This window comes from Vicugna pacos, chromosome 10 (genome assembly GCF_048564905.1).
Source record: "Vicugna pacos chromosome 10, VicPac4, whole genome shotgun sequence".
NCBI classification, from domain to species: domain Eukaryota; kingdom Metazoa; phylum Chordata; class Mammalia; order Artiodactyla; family Camelidae; genus Vicugna; species Vicugna pacos.
Genome location: NC_132996.1, coordinates 17,429,645 through 17,457,343, shown reverse-complemented (window position 1 = coordinate 17,457,343; position 27,699 = coordinate 17,429,645). Strand labels below are relative to the sequence as shown.

The 27,699-nt window shown below is 37.9% G+C and overlaps 2 protein-coding genes and 1 pseudogene across 2 annotated transcripts in view; 2 read left to right on the top strand and 1 right to left on the bottom strand.

Annotated features, from left to right (window-relative positions):
- DLG2 (discs large MAGUK scaffold protein 2) overlaps nt 1-11,717 on the bottom strand; it is a 1,735,130-nt gene extending 1,723,413 nt beyond the window's left edge. Inside the window, exons 1-2 of the mRNA XM_072969091.1 lie at nt 11,656-11,717; nt 11,043-11,191 (exon numbers count right to left, since the gene is read on the bottom strand). Of these exons, the coding sequence (XP_072825192.1) occupies nt 11,043-11,061 (19 nt within the window). The 5' untranslated portion in view covers nt 11,062-11,191; nt 11,656-11,717. The remainder of the gene's footprint in view (nt 1-11,042; nt 11,192-11,655) is intronic.
- A 1,269-nt stretch (nt 11,718-12,986) lies between these two features.
- Nucleotides 12,987-20,445, top strand: TMEM126B (transmembrane protein 126B). The gene is made up of 5 exons (XM_006197464.4): nt 12,987-13,134; nt 15,989-16,110; nt 17,170-17,363; nt 18,458-18,569; nt 18,819-20,445. The coding sequence occupies exons 1-5, from the start codon at nt 13,054-13,056 to the stop codon at nt 19,000-19,002; spliced, it is 693 nt and encodes a 230-aa protein (XP_006197526.2). The 5' UTR covers nt 12,987-13,053; the 3' UTR covers nt 19,003-20,445.
- Nucleotides 20,446-21,106: 661 nt separating this feature from the next.
- Nucleotides 21,107-26,310, top strand: LOC102532880 (alpha-1,3/1,6-mannosyltransferase ALG2 pseudogene; annotated as a pseudogene).
- Nucleotides 26,311-27,699: the final 1,389 nt, after the last annotated feature.

Below are 27,699 nucleotides of genomic sequence, written 5' to 3'. Positions count from 1 at the left end.
ATGAAGTGTAAAATCAGTGATTTTTTAAAACTTTCCTTTACCCTTCATTCCTCTTTGACTAACTGTATTTCCCATTTCTCTGTTCCCCTCCACAGGAAAACTTCTTGAAATACTTATATTGTCTCCACTTCCTTTCCTTTCACTCTCTCTTGAGACTATCCTAATCAGACTTTTCCTTTCCAGTAATTCCACTAAAACAGCTCCTGTCAAGGTTACCTATTACCTCCATATTACTAAATCCAGTGGTCAATTCTCAGTCATCTCACTGGACCCATCAGTAGCATTTGATACTTCTGCACTCCTGAAACAATTTCTTCACTAGGCTTCCAAGCAGCCGTATGCTGGTAAATGTTTAACAAGTAGTTCTCCAAGTTAAAAAGAAAACATGCATCAAAACTTATCAAAATGAACTCCAGATCTTATCCACTACCCTCAGTCTGCTTCTCCTGCAATGTTCTCCATCTCTCATCCTTCCAATTGTTCAGGTCAAAATCCGTGGAGTCATCATTCATTCTTTTCTAATCCTCTACATCTAATCCATCAGTAAATCCTGTTGGCTCTCACATCAAATTACATACAGAATCCTATCACATCTCATCACCTCCAGGGCTATCATCCTGGTCCAGGCTACCATCATTTATCCCCTGCATTATTGCTATAACCTCTTACAAATCCACATGATGTCACTTTTGCCCTCCTTTTCTAAACACAGCAGCGAGAAAGATCTTTTTAAGTCACAAATCAGATTGGATCACTCCTTAACTCAAGCCCTCCAATGACTTCCCATCTCACTCAGCAAAAGCCTACCCCTCCCAGTTTCAGTTCTGGTACCCCTCCTTCTGCTCTACTCCAACCACAGTGGTCTCTGCTCTTCCTCAAATACACCAAGAAACTTCCTACCACAGGGCCTCTACACTTGCTATTCTGCCTAAACATTCTTCCTTCAAATAACCATAAAGCTGACTCCTTCATTTCTTTTACATCTCTGCTTACATGTCACCGTATCAATGAGGCCTTCTCTCATACTCCTACATAATATAGCAAACCTCAATCTCACTCCCTTGAAAGAAGGGAGAATTTCAATAAACAGTAATGAATGGAGAGGGACATTGTATAATTAGTTCTTTTTCATCTAAGGACAGAAATATAAAAATGAATGTGGATGCATAGGGAGCCCTCTCCAATTTTAAAATAAGGCATATTAACAAAAGATGGTGGCATAAACATATACTAGCACACTTGTATAATACTTGAATTTTTAAAACGCTTTTATACTTTACCTAATATTTTCAACAACTCTTTGAATCAGGGACAAATATTTCAATCCTCATTTTGTCAGTAATTAAACAATCAGTGGTTTCCCTGAAATGAGAGTGGCTTACTATACCTCAGTTTCTAACCCATTCCTAACCACTAATGTAAATAATCAACAATATCATAATTACAGTATACCTCCCTCAGTTCTCATATGTATCTCTGGGCTCTAGTTATCTGATTATCTCTAGTGCTGCAAGCTACAAGACTAAAGCTTTGCTAGTGCTAAAGCTTTCCTTTGTTAAACTGATACTTTTTTAAAAATCTAAGTACCAGGGATCATTTTTTTTCTTTTCTATACAATTATACTTTTCAAGCTCTTTTTTACTTTTGTGACATTTTTGTAGGTATTCACTCATTCTGAGCTTTTATTCCTGTGAAAGGTAATTCTCAAAAATGTATCAAAATCATTCCCATAGTCACATTCACAAATATAATTTGCTAGGTAAGGGGACTTTCATTAATTCATTTAACATATATTTATCAACTACCCAGGGAAGACACTGTATTGACTCAAAGCATCTAGATATTCTCTAAACCAGCAGAACTTATTATGCCTCTAATCTCTGTATAAGAAAAATCTGACATACAAAACAAGATACTAGAATGTAACAAAAAAAAACAATTGGTCAAATACGGTCAGGTCTCTTATAGACAACTTAGGCTTTTGCATACCATCATCTCATGCTGGAATTGTAGCTGCCCTTTTAGGTTTCTTTTGATTATGATAATGATCACCACCTGGTGTCAATTCCATTCTGGCCTTTCTCACTCTCTGCTTAAATTCTTATTTCTGACTAATGAAAGCATGAGTAGGAAGGTAATCTAAAACTAGATACTTATGCAAAGATGATAAATTGAGAAAAAAAAGGATAAGATGACAAAGATCTGTTGGACAAGTCAAAAATCCCTAGCCAACTGCTGACTAGTTGAATAAAGTGGAAAGTAGAGATAATTATCCAAGTAAGTCAGGACTAATGCTTTAATTGCCATACAAGTAACCAGGTATAAGGGAGGAATTTTTACCTGAATTGCCAATATAAAGGCCTCAATTTTCCTATTTTGTTAAAGGAAATCTATCTTCATATAACTACTGAATATACTGAAAGAATGAAACTAAATTTGGATTACCTGAAGGCAAGAATAGGAGGAAACAAGAGGGAAATCATTTTTTTAAATAAAAAATTTTTGCATGAAATATGCAATCCAAAGGATACAGTGAATGTTACATAATTAGAATTGTAGGTACTCATGTGTCTGTTAATTTAAGATTCAACTCTTCTCTGTATTTGGTTTAAGAATCGCATTACCAAAAAGTTACAAATAATTTGGGACGGGTATTTTAAATTTGAAACAGCAAACGGCAATGGTGCTAACAAATGAACTTTTAGAAAGAGGGAAAGGATAACACATAAAATTATTTGCCACACTAAAGCAGAAAAGAATTATAGAATGCATGATGGTATTGTTAAGAAAATTAAGATCAAAATATAGTAAAGGGTAAACTAAATACACAGACCAGTTAGAATATTGAAAATTCCTTACATAAATTTATGTAACATCTTTAGAGTTTCGAAAGAACTTTTTTACATGCATTATTTGACCTGATTCCCACCACTTAGAAATCATATTATGCCTATTATATATGAAAGTGAAATTCACAGTGGCTTGTCCAAGATCACAGAGCTACTAAATAACAAATCTGGAGCTTAATCCTAAAGCTTTTGATTCCAAGTATAGTGTTGTCTCCACAATTCTACCATTAATCCTCCAGAAACAGAGTTGAGCATATTTCTATAAAAAAAAAAAAACTTGACCAACCACACATAGTTTTATCACTGAATTTTAGAATCTAGGGTTATATGTTGAATCTCTAATTTTACATGTGTTTATTCATATGAAAATTATATTTATAACATATATCAAAATGGCCCTACCTTTAAAAGTCCAACAGATAGGGGTAATAAATTCTTTCATTCAATAATCAAATATTTATCGTACTATGCTCTAGACCTTGGGAACTCAACATTGAACAAGATAGATAATATTCTAGCCTCAGAATTTTTTGTCTGAAAGATAATAGAAAATTTAAACAAAGTAAAACATTAAAATAGAGTATAATCATGCTATGATGAGGTACCTGGTGCCATGGGAGCATAGAAGTAAGTTAATGTCAATATAGACCAATGTTAAGTTTGGTCTTAACCTAAGGAGGAATAATGAGCCATGGAAGATTTTTTAATGAAGATAAGCATTTTTGCAAATGAGGAAACTTAAACTGAGAGAAATGAGGTAACTTGCCCAAGATTACACACCAGTAAGTGCTGGAACCAGGATACAAACCATGGTCTATCTGGCACCAAAGCCCATACTTTTAAGTATTATACCATACTGAAATTTAATTTACTGGGAAAGGATCACAGTGTTTCTTTTTTCTGTAATTATCCCTAGCAATTATACTTCATCCCCCTCCCCCCAAAAAAAACCCTTTTTTAAAAATATACTTCAACAAACACCTGTTGATAAGGATATTTTCCCTATTAACACAAAAAGGATATTAGTATAAAATGGTAAATTTATATCACTACCTTTTAAATAAGCCATGCTTTCAGATAGTCTATAGCATTGTTGAACAGAACAATGGGAAAAATGTAAGGTTTAATAGTAATAAATAGAAAGAAGATAGCAAATTGAATCTTCAGCTGAATACTGAAATACGCTTTGCTCCAGTTTTAACAAACTAGAAAAAGAAAACGAAAAAATAGATAGAACTTGTAATTTAAATTGTGGGGAAAATGCCTGGCTAGACTTACAGCAGATCTAAAGACTGCAATCATTTTGTAAACATTGGATGTTTTACAAATTACTTTAGCGTCACTGAAAGAGAAGAAATACTCATAAGAAACATTATCATAACCTATAAAAAAGCACAGTATGGCATTTCCTGTCTGTAAGCAGATGTGTACTTGCCATATCTGGCCATGTTTACTCCAGAAGCTGCCCAGGATGCTGGACCCAGACAACTGATGGAAGGAGACTCTGAACATAACTTTCCTCTTCCTTGGACCAAAAAAAAAAAACAAAACAAAAAAAAAACAAAAAAACAAAAAAAACTGATGATAAGCATTTGTGTAGCACTTTCCTATTTTCAAAAAATTTTTTACATGGGCTAAATATTTTTGATTGTCACAATAATCCTAAGAACTGAGTATTATTAGTAAAGTCATGTCTTAAGATGAGGAATTTGAAGCTCATTCTGTTGACTTTCTATAGATAACTTATCCAGCTGATGGTACAGACTGGATTCCATCCCTGGGCTCTCCTGCACCACACCATGATGTCATTCACTTGCTCAGAGAACACCACACCCATATTGTGGAAAGAACACAAGATGAGCTTCTTGTTCTAATTCTATCACTAATTTTGAAGTTCATATACATTACCATATTCAATGGGGGAAAGAAACAACATATATGGGGGGGTATTAAACCCCTTTTAGAAAAGGAAACTGAGGTTCAGAAAGATTATATGATTTTCACAAGGTCACCTCGTGGCATCATCATAAGAGGCATGTAAACTCTATAGTACATGTGGGAGACTGGCACTTTGAGATGTTTATTTTTCTCCCCCTAAATGTTCCTATTTCCTTTCTTCCCATTCAAGCTGGTAACTGGTTTTGTGCTTTATTGCCTTGGGGGAGGTATGTGCCAGGACAGAAAACTAAAGAGATTTTTAGTTATTCTAGTTTTGCTTTCCAAAAGCCTAATCCCTCAGAATAAAAAAGAGTTTGTTTCAGAGATGAAAGAGATTCTCAGATACACACAAAGAGAGGGACATCTCCCAGCCCCTCCCCAGTCTAGAAAGAGATTTTCTCAGTTGGAAAATAAGAGGTTTTTGGATCCCAAGGCAGCAGGTATCTAGGCTCTGTTTCCTGGCAGCATTGCCTAAAAGGCAAAAAGACCCCCGAGGGGAAAAGCATCATAATGCAGCTAGGCAAACAGCAACAGAAATTCTAGGGGGAAAAAATTAAAATCCATTCCTGGGAAGTAGTAGTCATCGACTGTATGAAGTAGCAGGCTAGAAAGAACTACCTAAACACAACAACTCACGTCTCAGCAGTGAACTTTTATACATAGATGATCAATGACCAGAATATACCCTCATTCCAGATGGAACCCTACCATAACCTCAGGGAAGTGGGAAAAACCTCAAAAAGGATTCGAGTGATTTTGCTTACAAAGGAGTCAGAAATTAAGAGAAAATAAATGGAAATATCTTACACACCTAAATTTATAGACAGGGAGTCCAGCTCAATGATTATCTGATCTTGTCCTCCTCCTAGAAGCCAGATCTTCTGACTAACAGTCTAGGTTTTTCCAACAATATCACTGCTATTGATTGTAACAGAGGACATGGTAATACAGTGCAAAGAAATGAACATGACACAGTATGTTAACCTCACCACACAATGTTGAAATTGCCTATCTCCATAACTATCTCCCTAATAAGTTTTAAGCATAAGGCAGAGACTAAGTATCATTTGCCACTGCAAAACAAGCACCTCGCACAGTGCCTGATACATAGCAGGCACTCAATAAATCTTTGTTGAATCGATAAATGATTGAATAAATAAGTGGAAGTAAAGATATTTCCTTAAATACACATGCAAGTTTACCCTTTAAAATAATTTATAGTTTATTACCTATAAGGTATTTTAAATAGAACAGAACCTAACAGGTTTATTTCAAGTCTCACCACACTTTCAATGATAAAGATGTCACAGTTCTCCAAAATGATAGGCTCCCTACAGAAGCCTCAATGCCTGCCAAATGGTGTCATCAGCAGAAATGGGATACACAATCTTACTCATAATCTTTGAAAGTTTTAACTTAATAATTCATTTTCACAGGATTTTCCACTGTATAATACATCATTCCCCTTGATCTTAAACCCTAAAACAAATGAGGTCAGGAGAACTGTTTCATAATGGAGGTGATTTGGCCCTAATTCTTGAAATAGTTTTGAAAAACTCACTAAAAACTGAACGTATGCAGAAAGCTTACTACTTGGAATTCAGAATGACTGACTGGACAGAAGAGACTGGGTAAAATTCATGATCCTTTGCTGACAAAGCAACCTACATTGAGGATACAGAGCCCTCGTGCCTTGACTGCTACAAATTCCTGAGCAGAGTTATAGCTGGGGGACAAGTCCTCTCGGCCCAGTTAAAAAAAAATTTTATACATCTCAAAGTTATACTAAACAATATTTTATAATCACTAACATGGTTACACAGCAAATATTAATAAGAGCATATAGAGTATATAATTAAGAAAGAAGAGCATTCTCTTTTTCCTTTTTTTTTAATTACCCTCCCTGTCAGGAAGAGAATTTTGTACTTTACTGAATGTACTATTGTAGAAAAGTTAGGTATTAATTGATTGATTCATTGGCAAAGGCATAAATGAACTGAATGCCTTAAATCAGTGTTTTAAAAAACCAACATTTTGTGTACATCTTCTCACTGACTAGGCTCTCCTACCCAAGGAGGTAACCAACTGTAGGCCTAAAGGAGCGATCAAATATTCTATCATATATGGAGCATATATGCAGTTTCCCAAAAACTTGACAGTTCAAATGTTTTATGGTATCAATTCATTGGTATATAATTTGCAATGTTTCTGACACATAAGAACTATAAAACAAATTCAATTAACATATAACTTTAGTACTATGCCTACTGTTTGCTCCATAACATACTCCTAATTAGTAGTTGAACACAAAAAGTATTCTATTTCTCTCTCCAGAATGCTCTCTCTTTATGCCTCTTAGGCTGTTGAGTATATTCCAAAATCAAGAATCTGTGGCTGCAGAGTTTTTAACAGTTCTCTCAATTAAGGTCAAGATGACCCTTTCAAAAGATTTTAAATCCATAAAAAATAGTCTTTAGTATGTTATGTATCTTATTTCCACTTACAAAAGTTTGAAAATTATCTTTTCCCATCCCTCTCTGGGAAGATTCAGTGCTTAACTCTTCTGAGTTCTACTAGCTTGAGAAAAGAAAAAACATCAAGTTTTTTGAAATGGAAAAAGCATCTGGATATAGCACCGGTATGGCAAACATGAAAGTTCAAACAAAAATTTGGTGAAGTGTATGCAAAAGGAATAAAATAGCTTCTCGAGTGTATTTGATAAGTTCAGATACACATTTCCGTTTTAGATATTCTGAAAAAATATTTTAATAAGTAAACAATACTAGAGATGGAAAGAGTACACTCAGATAGTAAAAGATAAATATAAACTAGGAAGATCCTATAAAAAAAGAAGTTAAACCCCGAAGTGCAGGAAACAGAAAATGAAAAATTTTTAAATGAGGGAAAAATAAACATAAGAGTTGTAAGTTCCCTTCCCCAGAGAGAGGGGGAAACAAAGAAAAACAGAAATGACACTTCGATGAAGTACACCGTCAACCAAAAGGAAAGACTGTGAACCCAGGAAACAACACTCTCAATTTCAAGAGTGCCCAGGAGATACATGGTAATATCATGTCTTGGGATTCTAATTACACTAAATTCTTCAAGTTTCTTTAAAAAGAACAATGTCAAAACATATGAATTATGAAAATGATAGTGTTTAACTTTCAGTACCTGGTATACATACGCCATTATATCACTGAGAACAGTTGCAAAAGAAGAATCCAAAGGAAATAAAGTGCCATATAAATTAGTAACATCAGATAGATATCTATACCAATTTAAAAGAAGCTCAAAATAGGACAATTTTTTAAAAACACAGAAGTGAAATGAGCATCAATCGCAAAGTATTAAAAGCATTGATTTCTTTCACATATGTTATGACAAAGAGAACAAAAGAAACTCTCATCTACTAAAAAATTCTGTTGAAGCATATCTCATCATTAAAACAACAACTTTCCACAAAAAAACACAGGGAAGTACACTAGTATCACTCACTTTCTTTTCTTACGTTAACTCAACATTAAATCAGATCAGATTAATTCACAAGCCTTGTTGAAATAGCCCCTTCCTATACAGCATGATCTTGCCTCAAATCGAGAATGCTAATACAACTTATCTTGGATTGGCTGTTTTTTCAGAATTTAAAATAGGTCAAAGATATCCTAATGGCTCAGTCAGGAGCAAATTAAGTTACTACAGAAAAAAGGATCCTGAATGAAAAGTGACTGTTGAGGAAAAAAATTTCTAAAGATGAAGAAGTCTTCTGCTGATAAAACTGAGATCTGTAAAAGTGTGATAAGAGTATACAGTGGGAGAGGTAGGAAGTAATGTCATAAAACAAAATAGCAGTGAAAATAGGGGTCTGAGGTACAGTAGTTTCAGCTTATCTAAGAACAGTCAAGAATAATGCTTAAAAATTGACTTAGTGAGATGTCACATCCATTCCCACTTCTCACCATGGTTGCATGTTACCAGAGAACTCTCTACTTTTACAATAACATAAATATATATAATACATGAGGAAACTGTCTTACAAAAATTTCTTACTGTAGTAATACATTCAACAATGAATGAACACTTGGCGCAATGAGGATACTTACTGTTTAAAAGTACATTAAACCTAGCTCTTTCATCATATCTACCACATGCAACAATGAAGGAAAAAAAAAGATTCAAGATGACAGAGAACAGTGCTCTCTGCACAGTAAGTCTAAGTTATACTTCAAAATATTTGTTTTACTTCTGTTTTAGAAACAGTACAGATAGTAAGCTTAGCCAGATAAAAACATAATGTACATGTTACAACTTGTTTGGTTAGTTGTCTACAATATCTTAAAATATCTTATAATCTTAATACTAAAGTTTTAAGAGATTTAAAAAAGATAATTGGTTTCTCTAGATCAGTTCATAAAGTAAATTACATAATGCATATGCTTTAGTATAATTCAAATATGTACTTGCTTTGCTAATTAGAACCTGTTGATACTTTAAAAAATTTACACTGGATCAACATTTGGATTTCATTACAATCAATCCATTGTTAAATAATGAGGGAAGACACAAGGAAGGAGGAAGACAGAAGAAAAGGAAAGAGACGGAGGAAGGGAAAGTGAGAAAAAGGAAGAGGGAAGAAAGGAGGGAAGGAAATAAATATTAAATTATTCATCATAAAGTATGGTTTTCAGTAACATATAAGCAATTTTTGTAACTTCCTTCAAAGGTAAGAACTTTCAATAAACTCAGTCTGCTGGGTTTAAAAACCTTAAGTTCACCCTGCTTAATTAAGTTATACCTAGAACATCCAATGCCCTACTTCATCCCTCCCAGACACCTTTTTATCCCTCCCTCTCTCCCCTTCCTCTCTTCCTTTTCTCTCCCTCTCTCTTTTATACACACAGATATATACACAATGTTTTTTAATTCAATTACCAGTCTAAAATAAGGTAGTCTAAAAGGGGCACTGACTAGAGCACAATAAATGGTAGAAAGAATAAAAATAAACAGCAAGCTAAACAAGTCAAATTGTTTACTGACCACATTCCCCAAACCATTTTTGTTTCAGATAAACCAGCTGTGTCAGGTCTGAACAGGTGTAACTCCAAAATCTCATGGAGAGTTTACTTCTCTCAGCAATATTATGAGGGTGAGCAGGAGAAGGAAACAAGCCCAGTCTTAAAACAAAGCATACTAAGGGACATTTCTAGGTGTTTCAGAGGTTTTATATGTCATCGTCCACCTCTACAGACGACAGCTGAATAAAGAACCTCACTGGTTGTAAGTTTCCACAATGCACCTTCCAAATCCACAGGTAGGACTGAATATCATGCAGAGCCAGGTTGCACCTTAACCTTCACCTTAAGCTTTAGTTTAGATTGTAGAAACTCATATAAGCTTGTCAACATTTGGATCTGTACTAGTCTACTACAATAGAGTTCATGTGAATTGATATAAATTTTAGTTTCAACTCTTAAACTCTTCTATAGTTGATCTGATCTTCCATGCCATGTCAAAACAAACAAAAACCAAAGCAGGTTCATGAGGATCCTTACGAACAAAGTTCACCTGGGTAAGATCTAGGCTGAAGTGAATCCCAAAATCTAACCTACAATAGACTATACTTCAGGAATCCACAGGATCTTGATCAATTGAGGGGGGAGGATAGTCAAGTGTTAATTCATTTTGGAAATTTGCCAATCATGTTACTGAATAATGCATGTATCTGGAAAAGCACAAGTTACCACAGTTGTACTTTATCATTAAAGTGAAGATTTACACTAGAGTAAACCCAAACATGAAATCTATTTTTAATCAGACAATAAACAATAAATCTATAATTGTGTTCAGTGCAGAAAACTTTATCTTTTGCAACTATGTGATTCCCCTGATAAATATTAAATCCATGAGGAAGAGCTGTACTGTACAAGTTTCTCTTTTAAAGATTGTGTAAAAGTAAACTTTAAGAAGCTAAAACAAACTAAAGAAAATTCCAAATCTGTGTTATCAAGTTTATGCTGATTATAAATGGCGATTTAGACCACCTGATTCATTAAGTCACAGGTGTCTATAATTGAATACAAGTCCTACTTCATTTCAATTTAGCAAAATATTACCAAATGATGTACCACAGGAAAGACATTATGACAATAAATCTCAAGCAAAATTTTACTCTCAAATGGAATACAATTTAAGCTGCAAATACCAGAACCAAGAAAAAGGAGAAACATATATTACACAGGAAGCCTCATAGCCCACCTTTCCTCTTGACTGGCATTCTTGAATCTTTTCACTGCCACAGGATTCAAGATCTCTTTTCAGGTCTCAACTTGATCCAGCTGGGTCGAGGCCAAGAGCCAGGTAACTGTTGCAAACCACTTCACTGTTTGAAATCCAGGCTGTCTTCTCTTTCAAAGAAAAAAAAAATGATGTATTTTTTCCACAAACTTTGACACTGCCCACAGAGGTTAGAGAAAAACAACTGCCGAGTACTTCAATGTTTATAAAATATTTATTCTGTTTAAAAAGAAAATTATTGTAAGAGAAGAAAACGTTATTAAATCTCCTCTTCAGGCATTAACGTTTTTGGAGTTCAATGACTAACTCAATTAAGGCACAAACAAAATTTTCACAGCTGTCTCATTACTCAACACATGATCAAATTCCAAGATGAACTGATTGATGATAAAGACCCTCAATTCTTTAGAGAAAAATCTAAAACCTTCACACACACACACCCCAAAAAAATACTTTTAAAAACGTCTTTGACTCTAGTCTCTAAAAAGGTGGGTGAGTTTGAACAGTTTTCTGGGGCAGAACACAGACTGAAAGGCCCCTTTCTATTTACTGGATCAGAAGTTCCGGCTCTCACCCCCTCAGTAAGACAGGATCCAGCTTGCTGTCACTTTCATTTTTTTTCTTCTGTGCTCTCCAAGCCCCTCAGGCTTGATCCTTAATGCCCCTCTGATTCTGATCCTCCCATGTATTAACCGAGAGGATTGAAAAGAAGGAAAGCAATCCCTTGGCATGGAGACATTAAAGTGACAGTGCTACTCAATGGGCACTTGATGCAGGATGAGTTGGCGAAGATTTCTTCACACTGGAGTCATTCACATCATGCCATCTCTTCGCATCCAAGCAGCACCCTATCCGGCGAGGAAAAACACTGAGACTGTTCGAGACAAGTCAAACCTTCCCCCAAAGGTGTTTTCTGAGACGCTGTAGTAGTATTAGGCATGTGAGCATAAGCTGTGCAAACGGTTCGCGGTTTCCTAAATGAGAGAGTTCGGCTGCTTGGCTTCCACATCCACCCTTTCTCTCAGTCTCTCTCCAAACTACCCACCTTCCTTTTGTAGAAAAGGCAAGAAATCTCTCTGCTCCCGCGGGCCACCCCTGCCTACACCCCGTTCTTATACGGAAGAGCACAGAAATGTCCTGCGCCCTCCACGCGATGAAGTGTTTCCTCAGGCAGGAGAAACAGCAGCACTAGAAATTATATAACTCTTGAATTTGGCTTCTCTAAGACGTGGAGACTGAAGGGTCGGGGGTTGCTGGTCTGGGAGATACTGCTGGGCACTGAACGTGCACAAAAGGGTGCCAGGCCTTCTCACAGCGCCCACCACCCCGAAACACCGGCTGGCAAGGGGGTCTTCTCAGGGAGTGGGAGGGCAAATTTCTCTCCGGTCCCTTTCCAAGCGGGGTGAAAGGATGGAATATGAAGGGACTAAACACTGAGGAGGAGGAGGGTCTGACGGCTGTGAGGGGAGGAGGCTAGTCGGCGCTGCTCTAGCGGCCGGTTGGGAGCTCTGGGGAGGAGGTGCCGGAGAAGCCGCAGCCTTAACCTACGGGCCAGGCCAGAGGGGCGAGCACCCTCAAGGAGTGAGAGGGTGGCGGCAGCTCGGCCCCAGCTAACGGAGACACCCTGAGGAGAGGGAAACGCGCAGCAACACCGCTGCGCTCGAGCCGCCCCACGTTCCCCTCAGGCGGAGAGAAGCCAAGCTAACAAATAGCAAAGGAAGGGAATGCGGGGACGCTGGAGGGGCGGGTCCACGGGCGTCTGAACCGCCGGGAAGCCAGTGGGCGGTCCTAATTTCTGGACGCCGCGCCCAATCACAGCCTGGATGGAGGGCGCGGCTTTTGACTGGGTCGGGGCGGGCCGGGACTGCAGGCGAGAGGCGTGAGTCGGCACCACTTCCCGCCTCGGGAGTTCTGGGTTCCCGCCCCGGGAGTTCTGGGTTCCCGCCCACTGCTGGTCACGTGAGCCGCCAAAATGGCGGCGCTCGGGCGTGAGGCTGGGGCTGACCTGAGGGTTGCAGGTGTGGTGCCGGTGGGAGCTGGGGAAGAGCCCAAGGTAGGCGGAAGTCCAGGATGGTATGGGCGGTGATTTCTGCAGCTTCAGAGTGTTGGCGGACTCTTCTGAAATGATGCGAGTAAAAGGAATTTGAGGGTCTAAAGAGAACAGCTCCCAAGTTCATGCAGGGCGCAATTAGGTCCCCACTTGCTATGGAAAAAAAGCGGCGAGAAAGCTGGAGACCTAAAGTCTAGTCCTGATGGATGCAGCCCGTTTTCTCTTGCCTCCTGGCCTTTGCACTGGCCTTCTCAAGTTGAAATACCTCCCCGCACTTATCCCCTTCCCGGCACTTACCCCACGCCGCCAAATTCTCCTCTTTCGGATATTCCTTTAAATGCCACTTTACCTGGCTAAGTTTGGCTTTTCTTACGTTGCTTTGTTTTTAATGACAAAAATTCTGCATTTAAATTCCCTGCCATTTTCTCCGTATTTCTGCCTGGGTTGTGGGTTCTGGGACGTGACTACATCTTGCTTACCTGGGGGGGGAGTGTCTGTCAAATACTACGTGAATGTTGAGTAAATGATGAGTGAATGCTGAATAAAATTCTGAAAGTCAGGTGAAATAATACACATAAAATCATAACAAAACCGTATAATACTTTGGAAACTATAAACCTATACAAATGCACTGATACTGGTATAACTGTGGTAACCAGTTGAGTGGCCTTGAACTTTTTGTTTGCTTTATTTTTTGAGTAAAAGTAGATTTATTCAGAAAGATACATATTCCATAGACAGAGTGCAGGTCACCTCAGAAGGCCAGGCAGACCACAAGGCATGGGGGTAGTTAAAGCAAAAGTAGGTTTACACACTCCATAGACAGAGTGCGGGCGACCTCAAAAGGCAAGAGAAAGGCCTGGTTAATTTTTAGATAAAATGTTGGTTATGGTGAAATAATTACATGTCAATACTTACAAAAATTCTATCAGAAAGTTATCAATATATTTCTTTGCTTTAATAACAGTGCCTTCTGAAAACGAGGTGCCCAATAAATACTTACTGTCCTCTTTCAGTATTTTAGGATCATAATCCTGGGTGTCTGTGTTTCCTAATGTACTAAGGATGTAGACAAGGTAGGAGGTTGGTACAAGGCATTGCCTGAAAGTTTTCTTTGTGAGAAATAAGACTTTAGTGAATTGGATGATAGCAAAACAAAAATTTATCCAAAGTTTCTGGTTAATTATCATGTTACTGACATCTGCCTTCATGTACATTAGATGGAGTAGTATATAGAATCTCCCTTAGATACTGCTATTTTCTCTTCCATTTGCTATTTAGATGTCAGAGAGAGGCAAAAAATTAAATCTAGTCCTTGAGAAACTGTAATTTGTAAATTTTTTTTTCTGTTCTCCCTAGATATTTTAAAGAAAAAGAACTGGCATGAGTACAGTTCTTCAATGATACAGGGAAAGAAACTGGTCAGTTATTACTCATTGTGTCATACCACACTAAGGTTCAAAAGAGCCTATACCTTCAGAATTTTGATACTGTGGATGAATTGGCCTTTCATTAGGGTTAGGACTGGTACATATCACTTATTCAGGAAATGAATATTACAGTGATACTCAACATGTGTCCGTTGACTACCAGCATCAGAATCACTCGGTGCTATTAAAATGAAGATTTCTAGACTTTACCCTACTTCTATTATCCAGATATCTCAGTAGGGATCTCAAAAAACTGCTTTTCAAGTAAACTCATGTGATTCTTGTCCACATGAAAGGTTGAGATTCTTACTAAGTCTCTTCTATATCTTTTATGCCTAATCCACTCGGATTCTTTGCCTAAGATTCCTAAAATTTGACATTTTTTAGTCTATGCCCTTGTCCATAAACGTTGTTAAAATGGAGATTCATATAAATTATGAAGGGCCATAGATTTTTTAAAATCTATTCATTGGCTAATCTGGAATCCCATAATGCCAGTAGGGAAAAAAAATTTAATAAATAGTAAGAATTCCACAGAAATCTGAGTCTTACCCAGCACAAAACATTCAGAAAGGATCCTAAGGATCCAGTTTTGTTTTGTTTTTGTCTTTACCATTGGTTTCTGTTAAGATGCTACTGGCCAAACCTCATGGTCCCTTGACATTGGCAACTGTCTATTCATACATCATACTTCAGACACAGGAACTTTCCAACCCTGGAGCCCACTGCTATGGTCCAGGCTTCCTTGTATACTACATAGCAATTTCCAGCAAAGGCCCTGCTTCTGCCCAAGTCGCTATTAGGGAGCTCAATACATAATTTATATAATCCACAGTAGTCATGATCCACTACCTCTTCCTAGCCTGGAACAGTGTCTCTCTTTCTGGTGCTCTCTCGCTATTCTCCAAGGCAATCCCCGTTCTCTCCTACCTCTCCAGGAACCTCAAGATAATCTCCAAAATGAGCTCAGGCTTTCACGAGACAGAGGATGAAGACAGGTGTCAACAAGTAGCTACTCTTTACTATCAGCTCTGAAAAAGCTAGAGCATGGTGAACTACAAAGGGCCTGGCTACCTTCAGAGAAAACTGTAAGGAAAACAAAAAATATCTCAGTAAGTTATTCTTCTACACCAGGTCCTAAGGCAAGTTAACCTCTCTGGACCTTGTTTTTCTCATCTATAAAAATAGAGGTGACCATTATCCTGCCAGTTTCTCAAAGTTATTGTGTGGATCAAAAAGCCATTGTGTAACAGGTAATAAGAGCTCACTAAATGTTGATTGAATCATTAACAAAATATATGAAAACACAGGACAGTACCTGACACTTTACTAGGGTCTAAATGTTTTTTAATCTGAATCTGTAGAATTTATAAGATTTAATATTAATATCATTAGCTATCATGATTCTGGATTTTTGTGTTTTCTAGGACATCAAGATGCCAACATACACACATGGTCAGTCCAGTCCTTCTCTAGGAGATGCAAAGCTCAGAAAACCAATGATCATCGAAATCATAGAAAAAAAGTTTGAATATCTTAGAAAAGAAAAGTAAGAGACACACTCTGACTGAAAGTCAATAACTATTTGCATATCTTCTGTATCACCAATGTTTCTGGGTATCTAAGATCTTATTAACTTTATTGAGTTGGTTATGAAGAAAGCTTATTTAAAAAAACTGGAGAGAAACATGAGCAGATGAAAATAGTGGTTTGTTGCAATACTGAGACTGTATAATTTCTTTTGTCTCTTGAAGTTTTTTTGCTTCTAAAATTGTTGAAATGTTATTTATGCAATAAACATTTTAAAAGTAATTAACAACACCTTTTTGGGGGCTACTTATCTTTAACTGATTATCAATTTTAATTAAATTCAGTTTAGAATTTATTACCTTAGCCACAGTGCTGAGTTCAGCAGAAAGGAATACACATTCCATGATGTACAAATAGTCTCACATTACCATTTTGACTTTTAGAGTAATAGAGCTCAAGAATAAAGTCAAAGGATGTTGATCTTAGACTTTAAACATTTCTGGATTTAGGTATGAATCAGAATAAATAAAACTAGATCTTTTAAATTTCTTTGGATGAAGTTTTGGAAATCCTAGACAAATTATGTTAAATGTATCTGGACTAATTAAGAAATATTTTCTAGAAGGCTTAACCAAATGTAAACACCTTTTTTCAAATGACCTTAAGCAAGTTAATTCTTTTATTGGAAAGAGCAGTATTCTTGGATTTAGATAGCTCAGAAAATTTGGCTACATCAGAACATATTCATATTTATTTGTGGCCAAAATTTATTCTCTTTTTAAAAGAACTCCATCTTAGAGCCAGTCTAAATATTCTCAGAAAGAGAATTATATCCTTTCATTAGAATGCAAGTTCCATGAGGAGTGGAGGTTTTTTGTTTGTTTGGGTTTTTGTTTTGTTTTGTTTTTGCTTTATTCATTGCCCCATCTTCAGCACAAAGAAAATACTTCTCACATGGCAGATGCTCAAGAAACATTTGATACTGAGTAAATATGAACAAATGACTACCCAGGAAAGGATATACCTATTAGGAGAATATTATGTTGAACTTAACTTTTCACTTTGATTTTCTAATTAGGTCTTTAAATATATATGGAACAGTGGTCTTTGGAACAACAGCTGGTTTCTCTGGAATACTGGCAAACATAATGTTCAGACATTGCTTCAAGGTTAAACATGATGCTTTGAAGACATATGCATCATTGGCTACACTTCCATTTTTGTCTACCATAGTTGCTTATAAGCTTCTTGTAACAGATCCTTTGTATTCAGGTAAATTCAAATTCATTGATGTATATATAATGTGTCTATATCTAAGGAAAATTATTCATTAACATATACTGTTGCTACTGCTGATAATAATCCCTTACATTTGTATATTGCTTTACCACTGACAGTGGACCTTCACATGTATTGTCCTACTTCATCCTCACAACAATCCTCCTAATCAGTCAGGGCAAGTAGTACTGTCCTTTTTTTACAGGGAGGAAACCAACCTGAGACATCTTCAAGTACAATAAAAAGCAACATAACATACTGGGGAAAAAAGGCTTTGGCATACTACCTATTTCACTTAAGTTTTTGACATTAGGCAAGTCATTTAATCTCTGAGACTCAGTTGTCTCATCTATGAATTAGGACTAATAGTACTTATCTCACAGGATTGTTGTAAGAATTAAGATACTGTATGTTAAATGCCTAACCTACTTTCTGGCATATTATGGGCTTCTAATGTTACGTCTTGCCTCTTCCCCATACCTTAAGTTTCACAAAGAGTAACTGATGGAACCTCTGACCCCCGTTGTTCAGGTCTCTGCTTAAATACTCTTCTGCAGGGAAACTTCTGATTCCCTTGGGGTAGTTAAGTTTCTAGATACATTCTCTATTCATTTTTACCTCGGAACATGTGCACACTTAAGATTATTTGTTTAAATATTTGTTTAATGTCTTTCTTTCTTAGTAGACTGGCCTGAAGTTCAGAGATTGGATCTCTTTTGTGTAACATTGTATCCCTAGCACACACCTGACACAGAAACAATATAAATGTATTAACCTAGAATCCAGATATCTGGTCTGCTATATCTTAGTTCAGGAAATGAACACAGTCTGATGGAAATAGTCTTCACTATAAAACTGCTTCCACAACAACCAATAAGTGAGAGTAACTATCCTTACGTAAAGTATAAAAGCAGTTTTTAAAAGTAGTACATTTAGTCTATTGTGCTGTAGACTGAATTTCTAATATTCTTTCTACTGTTTCACTCTGGTTGAGGACAGTACGGATAACTACTGTATGAGGATACAAGACTCTTAAGGGTTCTTATCCTGAGTTGTAAAGAGAAACCAGATTTACCTATGTTTTCCAGGTAAGATCAGCCAGGAAAATTGTGTCCTGAGAAGTTCGCTGATTGGCATAGTGTGTGGTGTTTTATATCCCACTGCTTTGGCTTTTTCTAAAAATGGACGTCTGGCAGTCAAGTAAGTCCATCTTTTTGCTCCTTTTCTTCCTTCTTTTTTTGTTTTTTGTGCTAAAAAACTAAATATTCCTTAGCTGCCAATGACACATTTTAATCAAAATGTAGTAGCTTCATATTTCAAATAGCTAATTTTAACCTTTTTGCTATCAACATGAGAGATCTGGAATAGAAATTATCAGTTTAGGAGGAATCAACAAATTTTTCTTGGAATTTACATCCAAAAAAGTACTTAACTATCCTTCTTTTTTAGGTATCATACTGTTCCACTGCCACCAAAAGGAAGGGTTTTACTTTATTGGCTGCTGCTATGTCAAACAGAGATAAAAGCAATGGTGCTTCCTCTTGTCCTTCAGACAGCCTGTGGAATATATCACGGTCTACAGCATTATGCAATGTTTGAAAGTACTCTTGAGAAAAGTATATATGAAGATTAACCAAAAAAATGAATGGATACTAAATCAGCAGAATGGATTTTTCTATGATGAGGACTCAGGCATTGCTGCATGAATTAAAAGTAATTCTGGACAGACAGTTCAACTATTTCTGTCATAGCAGGTGCTCAATAAATTTCAGTAAATAAATAAATGCAAGTTTCATCTCTGTTTCCTCATTTATGTGGAAATGAGTTTGAGGCCTCAAGATCTGATCAATATATACATTTATATATTCATTCATTCACAGACATTTATTGAGCACTTGCTAGGTCTCAAGACATTGTGTTACATGTAATAAGAAATGGTCCTTACCCAGAAGGAATGCACAGTTAGAAATGTGAGCACATATGAGAGGATTTGAGAGGTACACACATAATTCTGTGAGCAAACTGAGGATGTGGCTGTTAACTACTTGTGCAGAGGGGAAAGCTATGGGGAAAAAATATGTTCCTAAATTTTGAAAGGGAAGTTGAAAGTTCATAAGAAAATCAAAATAAAGAAAGAAACTAACAGCCCATTCCTCTACTCTAATTCAGTATACTTACTAGCTCTTACCATTAACAGATTAGCTTCACTCTTCTGTTTAAAGAATATTTATTGAGTGCCTATTTGCTATGCATTAATATAGGCACCAGGGAAACAAAGGTTCAGTCCCTGTCCACAGGAAGCTTAAAATCTAAAGAAACAGATCACAGTATGCTTCTCTAAGTCTGCTACACCATTCCAAGCTACACATTTAGTTAGGGAATCTTACTTCAGGAAACACAGTCTGATGAAAAGGGTAAGACACAGAATGGAACCCCATAGCTCATTCTCCTTGTCTTAAACCATATTTATCTTGCGATTAAAGTTTGGTCATCTGAGGCCCCAAGCAACCCAAAGCAGAAGTAGAAATTTAGAAACATAGCAAAGAAAATTCACAAGATATCTTTCATTTGAGTAAATACATACCCAATTATTCAGCTAATATTGATTCAAGACCTAGTGCATGAGACATTATATACTACATATGGGGCAATTTACCTTACCTTTCTGACTTTATTTCCTCTTAAAACATACTAATAACTGCTTTGGAGTCATATTATAAAGATGGAAACATAACCAACCCATACCTGGTGTATAGGAGGTGCTAATAAATGTGCTTTTTTGTTTGTTTTCCCTGATGTTCTCCCTGAGTCACAGAACAATGACTAAGATTGGTCCCTACTGTAAGAACTTACCTGCTCTCTTGGCTTTTCAACTCCATTTCCTCCAACTGCCTTAACCATGTGGTTATCCCCCTGCTTTTGTATTTATTGCATCACATTGTATCGTTTACTATGTATTGTATTATATTGATTTTCTTCCTGTTTTTGCACGATGACATTGTCTTCTGTAAACTATTCAGTATTTGAATTTCTAAGTTTAAGCAGCAATCTAATAATGAATAAATGGTATTCTACAGATGTGGCTGCATTTCACAGAACTTGTTCACTCACCTTCCTAAGTAAGCCTCATTTAAAAAAAAAAAAAAAGACTCTTCCAAAGATATATAACGCATATTCTCCTACCTTCATCTTCTTATCCCCACAAAGACAGTCATACCAACATTGATAAGCATGAATAACTGAATCTTGGCAACTGAATCCCACCAGATTCACTAAAGTAATAAGACCCCCCTCCAAAGCCTCCCCAAGATTAGACGCAACAGAAAAACAGAGTAGTGAACTTAAAGATAAAGCAGTATGAACTTCAAAATAAAGCAAAAAAAATTAACGTAGTATTAGTGACTAGCCTTTTACACGTATAATTCAAGTCATCTAAGGAGGGGATAAGCAGAAAAAATTTTTGATGTATTAATGGCTGAAAATTTTCCAAATTTGATGAAATCTATAAAACCACAGATTCAAAAATTTCCAGTCCAAGGTCATGACATAGGAGGCTCCTAAACTCATCTCCTCCCACAGACATCATATACAGCTGCACACAGAGCAATCCCCTCTGGAAAAAAAAAGCCAGAAACTAGCTGAGCAACTCCTACACATCAGGCAAACAAGAAAATACCCACACCAAAAGAGGCTGAGAAACACGCTCGCCATAAACTCCACTCCCAACACAGCGACATATGTTCAGCAGGAAACGAAACTCCCAGCTTCCCCCGCCCCGAGGAGGGAAGGGTTTGGACCCAACACCTAGTGCCCCAACATTTGACTTCCACCTAAGGGGTGGGCCCCCAAAACACCTAGCTCTGAAAACCAAGTTTTCCGTCCATGAGACCCCTCTGTTAACAGGTAGGAGGACTGGCTGTAGCTATCCCCAGGGCTCAGTGGAGAGGAAGCAGGCAAAAAATGCCCATCTCCCAGTTTTCTGGGCTTATTTGTGTACACTTTAAGAGATGCTGCCTGAAGGTCAGCATTCTAATTTAACATGCATCTAGGAGCCAACTTCAATCCTTCCCAGAGCACAAGGAGGATAGCAGGCACCTCCCACCTTTTCTCTTGAGGTTGCTACAAGTCACCAGTATCTTCCAGGAAGGAATTAATAGACATCTGTGCCCAGCTTTTGCAACTGCTACCCACAGGGTAGGCCCCCAGATCTCCTGACTGATAGGTAACCGATGGGCTTCCATTCACTAGTTCCAAAGGACTCAAGGAGGGAACAAAAGCAATTCCTAAAATGGCTATGCCCCCAGGGCTCAGTGCAGAGTTAGCAGCCACAAACACCCAACTCCCAGCCTTTCCCTAAAAAGGGTCTATTTGCATGCTTTAAAAGATGCTGCCTGAGGTCACGTTTCTAATTTAGCAAGCATCTAGAGACTAACTGTAATCTTCCCCAAAGACCAGTGAAGACTGCAGACACCCACACTCTTCTTTCGACCTGCTCCAAGTCAGTATCTCTCTGGAAGGACCCTGTACACACATCTAGCACGTCAGCTTTAGCGGCTGCCCCCTGAGAGAGGGGTGCCCAGATTAGGAACAATAGCCAATGAGGTTTGCATTCAGTAGTCCCACAGAATTGTAGTAAACAAATAAGTTTTTAAGGGGCTCAAGAGCACTCCACCCACCTTTGCTATATAGCCCAACCCCATGCAGAGAGAATACAGAAAAACTCTGAACTGCTACTGGGGCTGGGATGGAGAAATAAAGAGAGGTTTGTAAAAGGGTCCAAACTTTCAGCTCTAAGATTAGCAGTGTGAGGATATAATGTAAAACATAGTGACTATAGTTGATAACATTTTATTGTATAACTGAAATTTGCTAAGAGAGTAAAACTTAAATGTTCTCCCACACAAAAAGATACAAATGTGAAGTGATGGATGTGTTAATGAAATAGATGGGGGAATTCTTTCACAATGTATATGTATATCAAATCACTGTGATGTACCCTCTACATATCTTACAATTGTATATTAACTATGCCTCAAAGAAGGGTGTAAAATTTTAAAACCCCAGGTTTAAGAAGATCAATGAACTCCAAGTAAACTAAATATGAGAAAAACTACTTCGACTCCACATCATAATCAAATTGCTTAAAACCAGTAATAAAGAGAAAATCTTAACAGGAGTCAGAGAAACACTTAGAGAAATAATGACAGCATACTTCTCACTGGTAATAACGCAGAGCAGAGTCTTTAAATACTAATTATTTTTGAAAAAGTCAACCCAGAATTCTATACCTAGCAGAAACATTTTTCCAAAACAAGGGCTAAACAGGGAGGGTGACATCAGCAAGATGGCAGAATAGGAAGCCACAGATCCTCCTTCTCCCATAGACACAAAGATCTAACAACAATATACAGAGATTCAGAAACCACTCGAAAGGGTCCTGCACTACAGGTGAGCACTAAGCCAACGGCCTCAAAGTTGGCAGGAAAATTCATAGCATTTTCTGTTGCCAGAACCCCCGCTCCCAGCACAGTGTGGCACTATTAGAAGGAAAACCCCAATTCCCATATTCTCTCTGGTGAAAGAAAGGAGTAGAACCTACATCCATCATTCTGACTTTTAAGAGGGCTGCCTGGGACCATTTTCTGTCTTACTTGAATCCAAGTACTGACAGGAACAGAGAGGCCAGGTTAAGGATGTCTATGAATAAAACCATCAGTGTACACCAGAGTCTTCATTACCACAAGGACACTAGGTAGAGCTCCAATACTACAGCTTACCACAGCACCAAAGAGGTCATAGTATCAAGGAGACACACCAGCAGGAGCTCTGAAGAAGAAACTGGCAAACCTCTTCAAGCACAGAGAGGATGCAACCCTAGAAAAGATTTGAGTGGTCTCCAGAATCTCTAGTCAGGCTGAGTGGAGAATTTTTCCCTATACAAAACCAGATTGAAAAATCTGGGGATGATGGCTGATTCTTCAAATGCTGCAATCCCAACAAAAAATAATAAGCCATAGAAAGAAACAAGAAAAACAGCACATTTAAAGGAACAAATTAAATCTCCAGCAACTAACCTTAAGGAAACAGAAATATATTAATTACTAGAAAAATTCAAAATTATTGTTATAAGGATACCCCATGAATTAAAAGAGAACAAAGACAGACAACCATATAAAATCAGGAAAATATCAACAAAGAGATGAAAACTATGAAGACAAACCAAACAGAAATTCTAGAACTTAAGAATACAATACCTGATTGAAAAATTCACTGAAGGGACTCAACAGCAGTATTAAACAGTCAAAAGAATCAATGAACTTGAAGACAGTATTTTCAAAATTACTGTTGCAGAAGAGCAAAAAGAATAAAGAATGAAGAACAAAGAAGAGAGCATAAGGCACTTTTGAGCCATCATCAGAGGGAACCATGTATGCATTATGTGAGTCTCAGCAGAAGAAACAATCTATTTGAAGAAATAATGGTGAAAATCATCCCAAATCTGAGGAGAGAAATGGACGTACAAATTTAAGAAACTCAAGGAACTCCAATCAGAAAAACAAAATTTAAAGGGATCTACAATGAGAGATACTGCTGAAAGAGGTAATCTAGAAGGCATGACCACTGGTTGACCTGCAAGCTGGACCCAAGCAAACAGAGGCTTCTCAGCCCCTCTGCTGTCCTGAGAATGTCCGTTCTGCACACCATTTCCATGGTGGGAACCATTTTCAAGGACATAGCCTTGAGAGAGCAATGTGTTGTTGAGACCATCCAGACAGTATACATGACTGAACCCAGTTAAGGCCTTACTATAAACTTTTTAAATTCTGGCAGTGGGTGGTGTGGAGAGCTACCCATCTTGTGCCTTCCCAAAACAAGCCTTGTATTTAAATTCTCTTGCTTATTAAAAATGCCACCTACCAATCTGAAGTGGTCCATTTCTTTGTTCAGTCTCTTCTTGCTCTCTGTGTGTAGGGACCAATTTACAAACCAAAAGCCATTATACTCAAACTGTCAAGTCACAGGCAAACAATCTTGAAAGCAGCAAAGGAAAAGCAACTTGTTAAGTACAAAGGAGCTACTATTGTCATAGAAAAGAACAAATCTGACTCTATATTAGATCTGTTCCTTTAGCTTTAACCACTGTGCCCTGTTTTCTAGGCTTAGTCTTGCTAGCTCTGCACACACGTAAACATAACAAGCTGCAGAATAGAGAATTACCTTTGTTTTGTTGGAGGTTTTGCAGGAGCACCATGACCTGGCCCACGTGGACAGCTGCAGGAACAAAGAATTCCTACACCAAGAAATTTGCAACAAACAAACACACCCCTTCTCCTATTTTTTTGTATAAAAAGAGCCTGTATTCTGACTGGAGTAGGATGGTTCTCCAAGACATTAGCCTGCCATCCTCTCCGTCTGCCAGCTTTTTGAATAAAGTCGATATTCCTTGCCCTAACACCTCGTCCCCGGATTTCTTAGCCTCTCCTGCAGCCAGCAGAAGGAGTTTCGACTCGTTAACACTATTAGATTGTCAGCAGATTTCTCAGTGGAAACTTTGTAGGCTGGAAGGGAGTAGGACAATATATTTAAAGTACTGAAAGAAAACAAGCCAATCAAGAATACTATACCTTGGAAAACTTCAAAAAGAGAGGAACCCAGAGAAAGGGGCATGCGCGGAAGCCCCTAAGGGAACCAGGCACAGGCGCGGATGGAGAACCGGAGCCGGCCCTAACCCGTCCGTGCTGTTCCTGCACCAGGACCTGGGTATGGGCGGCGCCAAGCGGCTGGTGCTGGACGCGGTGCTGATGCTGCAAGCGTGCGGATTTAGCGTAGAGACTGGACGGCGCACTGTGACCCGGGCCACTGCTTGGCCAAGAGCCGCGAGCTGCCCGTGCGCTGCGCCGGAGACTGGATGCTTTGCAGCCTAGACTGGGCGGCCGCCGCGCCCAGTTCTGCGCCTACGTGCGTATCGTCTTCCTGGCGCTCTACGTGCTGTTCCTCCGCGACGAGGAGTTCAGCTTGGTTGTGTGCGACAGGTGTCTTCCTGTATCCCTGCGCTCAAGCTGGGCAGATGGCGTAAGAAAATCCTATTTTACTGTCACTTCCCAGATCTGCTTCTCACCAGGAGAGATTCTTTTATTAAACCTACACAGGGCCCCAAATGACTGGGTAGAGGAATAGACCACAGGCATGGCAGACGGCATCTGGGTCAACAGCCGGTTCACAGCTGCCATTTTTAAGGAAACGTTCAAGCCCCGGTCTCACAGAGACCCCTGATGTCTTCTACCCAACTCTGACTATCCAGAGATATTCAGCTCTGAATAAGCTCTTACAGAAAAGCTTGATAACCTAGTCCCCAAAGGGAAAAAAATCCTGTTTTTCTCCACCAACAGGTATGAAAGGAAGAAAAATCTGACTTTGGCACTGGAAGCCCTAGTAAAGCTACATGGAAGATTGACATCCAGGGTTGGGACAAATTCATCTGATCATGGCAGTTGGTTATGACGAGAGAGTCTTGGAGAACGTACAACACTATGAGGAATTGAAGGAGATGGTCCAGCAGTCTGTCCTTGGCCAGTATGTGATCTTCCTGCGGTCTTGCTCAGAAGAACAGAAAATCTCACTCTTCCATGGCTGCACATGTGTGCTTTACACACCAAGCAACAAGCACTTTGGCATCGTCTCTTTGGAGGCCATGGACATGCAGTGCCTGATCATCGCTGTTAATTCAGGCAGGCCCTTGGAGCCCGTCATCCACAATGTCACAGTGTTTCCCTGTGAGCCTGACCTAGTGCACTTCCCAGAAGCAATGGAAAAGTTCATCCATGAACCTTCCTTAAAAGCCCCAATGGGAGTGACTGGAAGAGCCAGGGTGAAAGAGAAATTTTCCCCTGAAGCATATACAGAGCAGCTCTACAAATATGTCACCAAACTGCTGGTATAATCAGATTGTGTTAAAGTCTTTATGCTATATTCATTAATATCTTATTTGTCGATTGTAGATTCAGTTTTGAAACCAAAGAAAAAACCTAGAATCTAGTGCAGAAGAGATTTTTTTAAAAATATACTTGAAGCTTAAACCTGAGCCACCTTCCTATGCACTACACTCCCCACATCTGCTTTTTCAGAAAAGCGTCTTTTATGCTGTAATAATTCTAAGTCTTACCAGTATTAATTAATATATAAATATGGTACAATTCCACATTCAGCAGAATATTTTAATTTTATTTTCTGTATATTATTGTTGTTCTGCCTATAAATTTTGAGTCATATTGTGCCTTATTTGGTTTTAATGTGTCATCATCGAAGTTGATTAATTTGGCTTCATAACATAATGAGAAGAAAGTTACTGCAGTTCCCTGAATCAGTCTGCTTCAGTGTTCACTGATCTCTTGGAAAATTTTTGTTAGTCATACATTTGCCTGGATTCATAGCAAGAATGCTCTGTATTTTTTTTTTTACAGAAATGATTTATTGTGTTTTTGCACACAGACATGACAAGAAAAGATGTTTCTCACAGGGAAAAAAAGGAGAAATTAATGATTTCCTACATAAGCAAAAGTTGAGGGAGTTCATTACCACTAGACATGTCTTACAAAATGCTGAAGGGAATCCTTCAAAGTGAAGCAAAAGAACGATAAACAGCAACACAAAACCATACAAAAATATAAAACTCCCTGGTAAAGGTAAATATTTTGGAAATATAGAATACTGTAGTATGATAATCTAGGTATGTAAATCACTTTACAATCTAATACTGAATTTAAGAAACAAAAGCATAAAAAGTTGTTATAAATTTATCTTAATGGATATGCAATATAAAAGGGGTAACTATCATCAATAACATATATAGGTATACTTCTTTTTATTGAGTTTTGCTTTATTGCACTTTGTAGATATTGCAGTGTTTACAAATTGAAGGTATGTGGCAACCCTGTCAAGCAATTCTATTGGCACCATTTTTCCATCAGTATTTGTTCTCTTCACATCTCTATGTCAAATTTTGGTTAATTCTCACAATACTTCAAACTGAGAAAAAAGTTTACAACTCACTAAAGGCTCAGATAATGGCTAGCATTTTTTATCAATAAGGTATTTTTAAATTAAGGCATGTACTTTGTTTTAAAATCCCTCAAATTTCAGTCATTTTGTTCAGGATAAACCAAAACTCTCTTGTTGTGTTTGAATCAATTTACATCATTGTTGGGAGAGGCAGCCCACCATAGGCCCCCCTGCATGTCCTTGCTAAATGTATCAAACTACAAGCCTTACCTTTCCTCTGATACTGCACCCTTTCTATGGCTAGTCACACAGGCAATTAATAAGTCAACCC